The 12,865-nt window shown below is 45.2% G+C and overlaps 1 protein-coding gene across 4 annotated transcripts in view; it reads left to right on the top strand.

The window, feature by feature from the left end:
* Window positions 1-12,865, top strand: part of inpp4b (inositol polyphosphate-4-phosphatase type II B) — a 244,899-nt gene that overhangs the window by 29,431 nt on the left and 202,603 nt on the right. For 2 of the 4 annotated variants that reach the window (XM_045716544.2, XM_045716543.2), the window contains exons 3-4: window positions 5,833-5,951; window positions 12,439-12,555. In XM_045716544.2, coding sequence (XP_045572500.1) covers window positions 5,833-5,951; window positions 12,439-12,555 — 236 coding nt within the window. Of the gene's footprint in view, window positions 1-5,832; window positions 5,952-7,911; window positions 8,063-10,023; window positions 10,179-12,438; window positions 12,556-12,865 lie in introns of those variants that run through there. The other 2 variants (XM_045716545.2, XM_045716546.2) reach the window with 2 other exon arrangements.

Here is a 12,865-nt window from a genome sequence, read left to right as displayed (position 1 = left end):
ACTGGGCTGTGAATGTGTAGTTGCTTCCATGTCTGCTCTTTTGAGGAACAACGTAATTTGGCTGTGTCTCTGTTTGCCTCTCTCTCTGTGTCTCTCTCTGTCTGTGTCTCTGTTTGCCTCTCTCTCTGTGTCTCTCTCTCTCTCTCTCTGTGTCTCTGTTTGCCTCTCTCTCTCTGTGCCTCTCTCTGTGTCTCTGGTTGCCTCTCTCTCTGTGTCTCTGTTTGCCTCTCTCTCTGTGTCTCTCTCTCTGTGTCTCTCTCTCTGTCTCTCTCTCTGTGTCTATGTTTGCCTCTCTCTCTGTGTCTCTCTCTCTCTGTGTCTCTGTTTGCCTCTCTCTCTCTGTGTCTATGTTTGCCTCTCTCTGTGTCTATGTTTGCCTCTCTCTCTGTGTCTCTCTCTCTCTGTGTCTCTGTTTGCCTCTCTCTCTCTCTGTGTCTCTCTCTGTGTCTGTTTGCCTCTCTCTGTGTCTATGTTTGCCTCTCTCTCTCTGTGCCTCTCTCTGTGTCTGTTTGCCTCTCTGTGTCTCTGTTTTCCTCTCTGTGTCTCTCTGTCTGTCTCTGTCTCTGTTTGCCTCTCTCGCTGTGTCTCTCTCTCTCTGTGTCTCTCTCTGTGTCTGTTTGCCTCTCTCTCTGTGTCTCTCTCTCTCTGTGTCTCTGTTTGCCTCTCTCTCTCTGTGTCTCTCTCTGTGTCTATGTTTGCCTCTCTCTGTGTCTGTTTGCCTCTCTCTCTCTGTGTCTCTCTCTGTGTCTATGTTTGCCTCTCTCTGTGTCTATGTATGCCTCTCTCTCTCTGTGCCTCTCTCTGTGTCTATGTTTGCCTCTCTGTGTCTCTGTTTTCCTCTCTGTGTCTCTGTCTGTCTCTGTCTGTGTTTGCCTCTCTCTCTGTGTCTCTCTCGCTATGTGTCTCTCTCTGTGTCTATGTTTGCCTCTCTCTCTGTGTCTCTCTCTCTCTGTGTCTCTGTTTGCCTCTCTCTCTCTGTGTCTCTCTCTGTGTCTTTGTTTGCCTCTCTCTGTGTCTATGTTTGCCTCTCTCTCTCTGTGTCTCTCTCTGTGTCTATGTTTGCCTCTCTCTGTGTCTGTTTGCCTCTCTGTGTCTCTGTTTTCCTCTCTCTGTCTCTGTCTCTGTTTGCCTCTCTCTGTGTCTCTCTCTCTCTGTGTCTATGTTTGCCTCTCTCTCTGTGTCTCTCTCTCTCTGTGTCTCTGTTTGCCTCTCTCTCTGTGTCTCTCTCTGTGTCTGTTTGCCTCTCTCTGTGTCTATGTTTGCCTCTCTCTCTGTGTCTCTCTCTGTGTCTATGTTTGCCTCGCTCTGTGTCTATGTTTGCCTCTCTCTGTGTCTATGTTTGCCTCTCTCTCTCTCTGTGCCTCTCTCTGTGTCTATGTTTGCCTCTCTGTGTCTCTGTTTTCCTCTCTGTGTGTCTCTGTCTGCCTCTCTCTGTGCGTCTCTCTCTCTCTGTGTCTCTCTCTGTGTCTATGTTTGCCTCTCTCTCTGTGTCTCTCTCTGTGTCTATGTTTGCCTCTCTCTGTGTCTATGTTTGCCTCTCTGTGTGTCTCTCTCTGTCTATGTTTGCCTCTCTGTGTCTCTGTTTTCCTCTCTGTGTGTCTCTGTCTGCCTCTCTCTCTGTGTCTCTCTCTCTCTGTGTCTCTCTCTGTGTCTATGTTTGCCTCTCTCTCTGTGTCTCTCTCTCTCTGTGTCTCTGTTTGCCTCTCTCTCTGTGTCTCTCTCTGTGTCTATGTTTGCCTCTCTCTGTGTCTATGTTTGCCTCTCTCTCTGTGTGTCTCTCTCTGTCTATGTTTGCCTCTCTCTGTGTCTATGTTTGCCTCTCTCTCTCTGTGCCTCTCTCTGTGTCTATGTTTGCCTCTCTGTGTCTCTGTTTTCCTCTCTGTGTCTCTCTGTCTGTCTCTGTCTCTGTTTGCCTCTCTGTCTGTCTGTCTGTCTGTCTGTCTGTCTGTCTGTCTGTCTGTCTGTCTGTCTGTCTGTCTGTCTGTCTGTCTGTCTGTCTGTCTGTCTGTCTGTCTGTCTGTCTGTCTGTCTGTCTGTCTGTCTGTCTCCATGTGTGTCATAGAGAAGAGGCTCTTTGAGAGTATCATGGTACCTAGAGTGTTGTTAGTAAGTTCCATACAACAGGCTGCTATTCTGCAATTCCATCCACTCTTTTGATCTGATAAAAAGCATTCAGGAAATATTTGAGTACATTCCCGTGACCGGGCAAAGAGACAGTGATTCAGGGCTGTTTCTGATGTCACATGGTTTGAATGTGATCATTGATTGACTTTCAAACCTGTTGATTTAAACTGGGATCAAAACAATGCTCACTTAAACGTGATTGATCTTTTGCTATATATATCAGCCTAGGAAACACATACAGTATCTATATCTATATACATATCTATATATATCTCTATCTCTATCTATATATATATATATATATATCTACAGTTGAAGTTGAAAGTTTACATACACCTTAGAAAAATACATTTAAACTCAGTTTTTCACAATTCCTGACATTTTATCGTAGTAAAAATTCCCTGTCTTAGGTCAGTTAGGATCACCACTTTAAGAATGTGAAATGTCAGAATAATAGTAGAGAGAATGATTTTTGTTTCATCAGACCAGAGGACATTTCTCCAAAAACTATTATCTTTGTCCCCATGTGCAGTTGCAAACTGTAGTCTGGCATTTTATGGCGGTTTTGGAGCAGTGGCTTCTTCCTTGCTGAGCGGCCTTTCAGGTTATGTCGATATAGGACTCGTTTTACTGTGGATATAGATACTTTTATACCTGTTTCCTCCAGCATCTTCACAAGGTCCTTTGCTGGGATTGATTTGCATATTTTGCACCAAAGTGCGTTCATCTCTAGGAGACAGAACGTGTCTCCTTCCTGAGCGGTATGACGGCTGCATGGTCCCATGGTGTTTATACTTGCGTACTATTGTTTGTACAGATGAACGTGGTACCTTCAGGCATTTGGAAATTGCTCCCAAGGATGAACCAGACTTGTGGAGGTCTACAATTTTTTTCTGAGGTCTTGGTTGATTTCTTTACATTTTCCCATAATGTCAAGCAAAGAGGCACTGAGTTTGAAGGTAGGCTTTGAATACATCCACAGGTACACCTCCAATTGACTCAAATTATGTCAATTAGCCTATCAGAAGCTTCTAAAGCCATGACGTCATTTTCTGGAATTTTCCAAGCTGTTTAAAGGCACAGGCAACTTAGTGCATGTAAACTTTTGACCCACTGGAATTGTGGATACAATGAATTATAAGTGAAATAATCCATCTGTAAACAATTGTTGGAAAAATTACTTGTCATGCACAAAGTAGATGTCCTAACCAACTTGCCAAAACTATAGTTTGTTAACAAGAAATGTGTGGAGTGGTTGAAAAACGAGTTAAGTGTATGTAAACATCCGACTTCAGCTGTGTATCTATATACAATTGTTGAATGTCACTATTTTAGCTGTTTTCCTTGAGACCATTTTGATGTTTGACCTTGAATTTGACCTTGACCGTGTGTCAATGCTTCAACCAGAACAGTGTTATGTTGTTCTGACATCCCATTTCTCTGCAGAGAGGCTCGGCTAAATGCCAAAACACTGTTTTCCCTTTCCTCTCACACACAAACTGGGTGACAAATACCGCTTGAATTTTGACTTTGTTTGTGTTCGTAGACCAGTCAAGGTGACGACTTTCACCTTGACAAGCCGATCAGAATTCTAATGTAGGTAGAAATACACATGATACTTGCAGCAGTTTACATAAGGCCAACAAATACTCTGTGTGTGTGTGTGTGTGTGTGTGTGTGTGTGTGTGTGTGTGTGTGTGTGTGTGTGTGTGTGTGTGTGTGTGTGTGTGTGTGTGTCGTCCTTGCATACATGCGTGTGAGTCGTAAGTGCTTGCGTGTATGCATATGTGTGTCCGTGCATGTTTGTGCATGCATTCAACTGTACATCTACATGTTGCAGTATGGTACAACTCAACTAAGGAAGGGATTCCATTCTACAGAGTGAACCCGTTGTCTTGGTGTGTGTCCCAGTGCAAAGCCCCGTATCTCTCACTCTCTCATCCTCCAAAGATCAGAGAATGCTAGATGGATCAGTTCACTGAGACTCCAGTACATCAAGAAAGCAAAGGTCTTTACAGCAAAGACAATGTTTTATGCCTTAGCACCATTCATCTTTTAACTCCTGGGCCACCTCTGTAGCTTCCTCTTAACTCTTCTTCAATTCCCCCTTGTTGTAACCTTTTTATTTTCTGTACCCGTACAGTCGCTTATTCTATCAGATCGACCCTCCGAGGGGGAATTACACATAAAAAGAACAACCTTCTGTCATATTTTGCTGCTTTTATGGATTTTTGTTCTATTGAGTAATGTTACACGGGGTTACGATTTCACTAAATAATGTGCTATAGTGACAATGCATTTGCAGAGCGGATCAATTCTTGTTTGTCTGCCAGAATGTTGCTTGTTGGATAAAGTGCACCATTTGGACATGGTCCAATGTCCCGATTCAGATATTACACCCTGTCTAGTAGTCCTAGAGCTCTGTAGTCAGATATTCCACCCTGTCTAGTAGTCCTAGAGCACTGTAGTCAGATATTCCACCCTGTCTGGGTAGTCCTAGAGCACTGTAGTCAGATATTCCACCCTGTCTGGTAGTCCTAGAGCACTGTAGTCAGATATTCCACCCTGTCTGGTAGTCCTAGAGCACTGTAGTCAGATATTCCACCTTGTCTAGTAGTCCTAGAGCGCTGTAGTCAGATATTCCACCCTGTCTAGTAGTCCTAGAGCGCTGTAGTCAGATATTCCACCCTGTCTAGTAGTCCTAGAGCGCTGTAGTCAGATATTCCACCCTGTCTAGTAGTCCTAGAGCGCTGTAGTCAGATATTCCACCCTGTCTAGTAGTCCTAGAGCGCTGTAGTCAGATATTCCACCCTGTCTAGTAGTCCTAGAGCGCTGTAGTCAGATATTCCACCCTGTCTAGTAGTCCTAGAGCGCTGTAGTCAGATTTTCAACCATTCAGTGACAGCATATGGCTCTTTGTGGTTACTTCAATATCTACATGTATCGTCCAATATCACTTTACAGTAAATACTGGTGACCACAGCCTCGTACTGAGCCAGAGAGGGAGTGACCATTCCTGGACAGGAAGTGTTGGTTTCCTATGATGGCCTAGCCTCCCCTCGCCTCCCCTCGTCCCAGTCTTCCTGTCAGACAGGAAGCTTGGAGGAAATATGGACTGACCAGGGGTTTCACTGACAAACATTAAATCCTAATAAAACAGACAGTCCTCAGCACACTCACTCAGCTGAGGGAAGAAGGAAGAGAGAAGACTTTGACTGGCAGCCATGTTAGTTTGACGACTGGGTCTCAGGAGACAAGCTGCTTTCCAGAACTAAGGACATATGACTTCCCATTTCCTGTACAGTGAGGATACTTCCCAGAGAAATGTTTTTTTTTTTAAAATCCTTCCACCACTCTCACATCATGTCCCAGGAATGGTGGGGTCACGGTGGTTTCCCTCCTCCTTCCTCTCCTTCCCCTTTCCCTTTTGACCTTTCTATTCAACCTTGTGTTGTTTGATGTTAGGGTTTTACTCAGGGAATGTACTATACTGACTGTCCTCTCTCTGCCCTCCCCCTTTCATCAACTCTCTCTTTCTGCTCCATCTTTCTCTCTCCTCCCCCATTCTTTCTTTCTCTCTCGCTGTGTGTGGTGTGTGTGTGTGTGTGTGGTGTGTGTGTGTGTGTGTGTGTGTGTGTGTGTGTGTGTGTGTGTGTGTGTGTGTGTGTGTGTGTGTGTGTGTGTGTGGGTGGGCCTCCCCTTCTCCAGAGTGCAGGGATCTGATTGGCTCTGGCGGAGACAGGAAGCCCAATGCTCTAGTCCAGGTTGCTGTCATCGACCCCCGGGAACAATACCTGGTCTCCCACGCCTGCACAGAGATAGTAGAGGTAAGGCACACACACACACGCATATGCACTGACACATGCACACACACACACACACACACACCCTTTCACAAGCCACTTAATGCAGCTACCTCCCCTCCTTCTCACTCTCTCTTTCTCTCACACACACTCTTTTGCTATCTCACTCCCTTTCTCTGCCAGTGTTTGTTATTTTTACTGTTAAAGGGTCGCTCTGGTTCACTGGGTCTAAGTTGCTATTGCTGTTGTGGTTAACATGGAACCCAAACCGGGTGCGTGCGTGCGCTATCGTGCATAAATGTATTTTGTCCCCCCACACCAAATGCGATCACGACACGGAGGTTAAAATATCAAAACAAACTCTGAAACAATTATATTAATTTTGGGACAGGTCGAAAAGCATTAAACATTTATGGCAATTTAGCTAGCTAGCTTGCACTTGCTAGCTAATTTGTCCTATTTAGCTAGCTTGCTGTTGCTAGCTAATTCGTCCTGGGATATAAACATTGAGTTGTTATTTTACCTGAAATGCACAAGGTGCTCTACTCCACCAATTAATCCACACATAAAACGGTCAACCGAATCGTTTCTAGGCAACTTTCATAAATTAGGTGCATTACCGCCACTAACCTCGTTCGTCTTCAGTCACCCACGTGGGCATAACCAATGAGGAGATGGCACGTGGGTACCTGCTTCTATAAACCAATGAGGAGATGGGAGAGGCAGGACTTGCAGTGCGATCTGCGTCAGAAATAGAATTGACTTCTATTTTAGCCCTTGGCAACGCAGACGCTCGTTGGCGCGCGCGAGCAGTGTGTGTGCAATAATTGAATAATATAGACGCGAGCGGTGTAGTCAGCCTGTTAAGTATATCTCTCTCTCCTACTCATTCTCTTTCTCTCATTTCTTCTCTTTCTCTCATTTCCTCTCTCTCTCTCTCTCTCTCTCTCTCTCTCTCTCTCTCTCTCTCTCTCTCTCTCTCTCTCTCTCTCTCTCTCTCTCTCTCTCTCTCTCTCTCTCTCTCTCTCTCTCTCTCTCTCTCTCTCTCTCTCTCTCTCTCTCAATGTAAGGGCTTTATTGGCATAGGAAACATGTTATTTCTCTGTCTTTGTCTCTGATTTGTGGTTAGAGCCCTCTATCTGTCTCAATCTGACTATCAGAGTCAATCAACTGCAGTAGCAGACTGTCTGCGTGTGCCCACTGTGTGTGTGTGTTGAGTCTCTGCGCTCCATACAGTCTCACGGAAGTGTCTGTGCCCTCTGACCTCTGGCATGCCTCTTTTATTGCCCTCAGAGCTGGAGTGTCATTACCATGGCAACAAGAGCATAAGTGTTTTCGGGGCAGCGGCAACATCTGCCCCCTGTCCCGGGCTGGAATACCCACCTAGAACACACACACACACACACACACACACACACACACACACACACACACACACACACACACACACACACACACACACACACACTGGTTTAAAGTACTTAAGTAAAAATAATAAATCATGTAAATGAGGTCTGAGTGTGCCCCTGGCTATCTGTGAATTAAAAAAAACACAATTGTGCTGTCTGGTTAGCTTAATATAAGTCATTTGAAATGATTTAAAATTAATACTTAAGTATATTTTAGCAATTACATTTACTTTTTATACTTAAGTATATTTAAAACCAAATACTTAAAAAAACAAAATGTAATGTGTGACTTAAACTTGTACTTTTTCCACCATTGCACAGACACACACACACACACACACACCTCAACAAATCAGTCACTCGTCTTTCCCTTTCTTCTCCTCTCCGTCAGACTGAGGGCTCATGTGAGAGAACACGAAGAAGGGTTTATCTCTCTCTTATCTAGCTGATTAAGCAACGGGAAGTTTTACTGTTTTCAAGACAGTCCCTTCGTCTCTTACTGTAGAAACTCCATAGAAGATAAAAGGAGTCCTCGTCCTCCACTCACTCTGGGTCTGGGTCCAAGTGGAAAACACAGGATGTGGTGCAGCAGTAAGCAGTACAGTACGGCTCAGCCAAGCTCACTGCTGCAGGACTAGTGTGATTCCATCGCTGTGATGTGACTCTTGTTTTGGAGAGGGATCTGAGAACAACATGGACTGTTGCTTTCGGCTTCTCAAAAGGAGGGTATGTATGGATACTGTATGTATGTAGCTGTGGAGATCTCTTCTGATCGTACTGTAGACGTGTCTCTGGATTTACAGTCGCATGGTATAGTAAATATTGAAGCAGACGCAGTGTAACTTCTGTATCTGACTGGTCGATGTATTGGAATGACTAGTCTCTCTAATTCATTACGTATCACTGAACACTGATAGGGATTTTTTTAGGGGGATCAACTTGTATTTATTTTCAAAGGATAACAGACAAGAACAAAGAGCATCAGGAATGGTTTTACAGTAAGAGACTCAACAATAACACTAAACTGGCAGTACTGTGTGTGTGTGTGTGTGTGTGTGTGTGTGTGTGTGTGTGTGTGTGTGTGTGGCCAGCCATAGGGAGTCCCTATACTACATTGTTTAATTGAGCTCTGTCTGTCTGTCCATCATTCCTCAGTGCTGCAGCTGTTCCTTCAATCACTTCTCTGGTTAAAAGGGGAAAGGCCCTATGTGTGTGTGTGTGTGTGTGCTCACACTCATGTCTATGTATGAAGTGGGAATATGTCAGAGACGGGCCGGCTGCCGTGTGTTGTTCCCAGAGGCACTGGTGTCCAACAGCTGGGTCTTACCAGACTGGCAGCTCCCGCTATGCCTGGAGACAGACTGGAGACTGGTGGCCTGCCCCACCTCTTTCTCTCTCACCCCCACACATGTGATCCGGGTGTTATTGAAGCCTTACAGAGCAGGTGTTTCCTTATCCTGAACAGTCCATCTTAGGGCAGTGTGAAGCCTATAGGACAGAGACCATTCCTTTCATTTGAATTATTTTTGTTTGAAACATTGGGCATAAAGTTAAATAAACAAATATAAATATAAGCAGTAGAAATCAACAGACTTCAAAGCAATCTGTCCTATCAATCTGTCCTATCAATCTGTCCTATCAATCTGTCCTATCAATCTGTCTTATCAATCTCTCCTATCAATCTATCCTATCAATCTGTCCTATCAATCTATCCTATCAATCTGTCCTATCAATCTGTCCTATCAATCTATCCTATCAATCTATCCTATCAATCTGTCCTATCAATCTGTCCTATCAATCTGTCCTATCAATCTGTCCTATCAATCTGTCCTATCAATCTGTCCTATCAATCTGTCCTATCAATCTGTCCTATCAATCTATCCTATCAATCTATCCTATCAATCTGTCCTATCAATCTGTCCTATCAATCTATCCTATCAATCTATCCTATCAATCTGTCCTATCAATCTGTCCTATCAATCTGTCCTATCAATCTGTCCTATCAATCTGTCCTATCAATCTATCCTATCAATCTATCTTATCAATCTGTCCTATCAATCTGTCCTATCAATCTGTCCTATCAATCTGTCCTATCAATCTGTCCTATCAATCTGTCCTATCAATCTGTCTTATCAATCTCTCCTATCAATCAGTTTTATCACACATGTTGGGCTCAAGTGTAAACACTACTAAAATGCTATTGGAGATCCCCTCTCACCATCGCTTAGCACCCAGAGTGGTGTGGGTTATATACTGTACCTCTGAGAGAGGAGACAGACAGGACAGAGAGGGTGACATTTAGGCCCCACGGTAATCTGTTTGTCTATGGGAAAATCTTATTCTGAAAGCCATTACCTCCAAGGGCCCAGGAGTGGCCTTCTCAAAAAAGGGATTTGACGGCATGCTGTGGGGCCAAGTGCTCAGTAGGATAAAACAAGCCTTTCATGTCATGCTAGTGAAGCGAGGTGTGTATGTGTGTGTGTGTGTGTGAATGAATATGATGAGAGGGTCAAGGGAATGGGTGAGAGCCAACTGTCTGAGAGAGCCTCCTGCCATGGAACGATACTCCCCCTCCACACACACACACCCTCCACACACACACCCTCTAATAGTGTAATGCCTCGCCCATTCCTTGGAGGTCTGTAACCCAAAGGCACCGAGAGGGGCGTCACTGTCTATATACGCAGCTGTCTCCCCTACTGCTCTAGACATACTGCCTGACTGGCTGCCCATTGACTGACTGTCTAGCTACTTCTCTCTGAAGTACTACTGCTGCTACTCCACTCTACCTGTTTGTACCGCTGTGTAAATTTGGCTGTAGATGGAGTTGCCAAACATGCTGGTAAGTATGAAAGAAGGCTATTCAGTTCAGAATGTCTTGTCGAGGGAATTTGAGGGGTGTGTGTGTGTGTGTGTGTGTGTGTGTGTGTGTGTGTGTGTGTGTGTGTGTGTGTGTGTGTGTGTGTGTGTGTGTGAGCACTCAGCGAGTCTTTGATTTCCCCTTGTATTGCATGCTGTACCAGAGTATTCATTTCCCCTTGTTTTACCCGCTGTACCAGATTGTGTGTGAATGTGCTGCTCCAGAATGCCCACATGCCCCTCAAAGCATGGTAGCATGGTATCTGGGTGGCAGTACTGGGCAACACTGTATACTGAGAGCATGGGAGTAGAGTGCTCTCCAATGGATTAGTGTTGTTTTCTCTCTCCCACTGCTTGGTGTTAATACAGGGGATGAAAACATCTAGTAGACTAGGGAGGAGAGGGGTTTGTGTAGAGGTTGGCTCGTGAGGAGAGAGGTGTGTGTGTGTGTGTGTGTGTTTGCAGAGGTGTGTAACACGTGGTTGTCCTGGGGTAGCCTCATGTCTTGGCTGCCGATCTGTAACCACAGGTCCTTCCACAGTCTACATCCCTCCAGTACTCCCCTACTGTATCAATGGGCTTACTGTGTTAGGCTAAGATGTGTTAGTTGTTAGTCACCTTGGATAAGGATGTCCACGTAGTCAATAAAGGGACATGTAAACAGACTGGAGGCTTCTATCGATCCTTTGTTGAGGTGACTAATCTGAGCGATTTGGGTTTTCCTAGCCGACGAGCGTTGCTACGGCGGAATGCAGTACTGGAGACAGTGGAGACGTTTTTCATGTCGACAGATTATCGTTAGGGTGTTTACGGGATGCACCAGGGCTGAGTGTGTGTGTGTGTTTTCTGAGTGTGTGTGTGTGCTTTCTGAGTGTGTGTGTGTGCTTTCTGAGTGTGTGTGTGTGTGCTTTCTGAGTGTGTGTGTGTGCTTTCTGAGTGTGTGTGTGTGCTTTCTGAGTGTGTGTGTGCTTTCTGAGTGTGTGTGTGCTTTCTGAGTGTGTGTGTGTGTGTTTTCTGAGTGTGTGTGTGTGTGTGTGTGTGTGTGGGGGTTTTCTGAGTGTGTGTGTGTGTGTGTGTGTGTGTGTGTGTTTTCTGAGTGTGTGTGTGTTTTCTGAGTGTGTGTGTGTGTTCTGAGTGTGTGTGTGTGTGTGTGTGTGTGACAATGCCTCTGTGCTTGTTTGTGTGTGTGTGTCCGCGTGCGTCCATGTGTGTGGGTACTGATTGTGTGTCCAGCCTGTCCCGGGGGCCTGCGTTCCACAGCCACCCATCAGGGCAGGGCAACAGGAAGAGGGAGCCCCTGATGTAAACATCAGTTTGCTTTGAACACGCAAAGCTTCACTACACCAGGGTATATACAGACCCAGTCAGGGTACACATTATACCAGGTCACAGTAGGCTCCATAGGCCTCTCTCCTGGCCGGGCCTGGGGCCCTATAGGGGGGGCTATGGTGCTTGGGGTCTTGTGGGAACCTGGGTATGTTTGTGTGTTTAGGCTAGCGGAGGTGATGCATCCATGTGTCTGTGTACAGTACCAGCCCTCTATGGCAACAAGCTCTCACAGTCTCACTGCAGAATCAGATGTCCAAGCCCTTAAAATGCCACATTTCTTTGGCATTCACTCCGTAATCGTTACGTTAAGGATTGGCTTTAAACAAAACAACTTCATGGTTAAGTTTAGGCATTCATTCTGAATGGTTAAGTTAAAGGGATACTTCGGGATTTTGGCAATAAGGCCCGTTATTTACTTCCCCAGAGTCCGATGAACTTGTGGATACCATTTGTATGTCTTTGTGTCCAGTATGAAGGAAACTATAGGTTGTTTAACCAATGCTAACTAGCGTTAGCGCAAAGACTGGAAATCTATGAGAAGTCTACCCATAGACTTCCATTTATTGCGCTAACACCCAGGAGCAGTAAGGAAGCAGACTGAGCACAGCTGTTGGCTCACTCATCCCTCTCTCTCTCTCTCTCTCTCTCTCTCTCTCTCCTCTCTCTCTCTCTCCACCTCTCCCCCCCCACCCACACACTCTCCTTCTCAATTTCAATTAATGTGCTTTACTGGCATGGGGAAACGTATGTTTACATTGCCAAAGCAAGTGAAATAGATAATAAACAAAAGTGAAATAAACAATAAAAAAATGAGCAGTAAACATTACACTTACAAACGTTCCAAAAGAAAGCAGACATTTCAAATGTAATATTATTTCTCCCTCTCTCTCATGTTCCTTCTCATCCTCTCTCAGGGTAGCAGAGACCCGTTGTTCCTGACAGGGGTGACCTTCCCTCCGGAGTACCCTGCCAGCCCAGAGACGCTAGTCAAGCTCACCGTCTACGATGTGAGAGACAAGGCCCGCGACAATGTAAGTAAACCTTGCTAAGTGTGTGAGGGGGCTGAGGGGGAGGGTGTGTGCTGGGGAAGGAGTGTGTGGGGGGAGAATGGGCAATGCCTCAAATTGTTGTTTTCTTTGCTGTGCGTGCCGAAGGTCTTTCTTTTGTGTGTGTGGTTTTGTTTATCTGGCTGCGCTGCAAACACTTGCAGGGCGGTAGAGAACAGAAGTTGGGAGGCCTTAAGTATGGGTGATCTATCATGTTGTTCCGCATTTGAAGTGAAGTTACAGGCCTTCACATTGAGTTCTGTCTGTGTGGCATGAACTGGGTCAAAGGAGAACT

Source organism: Salmo salar, chromosome 04, assembly GCF_965601325.2.
Source record: "Salmo salar chromosome 04, fSalSal1, whole genome shotgun sequence".
NCBI classification, from domain to species: Eukaryota; Metazoa; Chordata; class Actinopteri; order Salmoniformes; family Salmonidae; genus Salmo; species Salmo salar.
The sequence above is the reverse complement of the archived record's forward strand: the minus strand, read 5'-3'. Positions and strand labels throughout refer to the sequence as shown.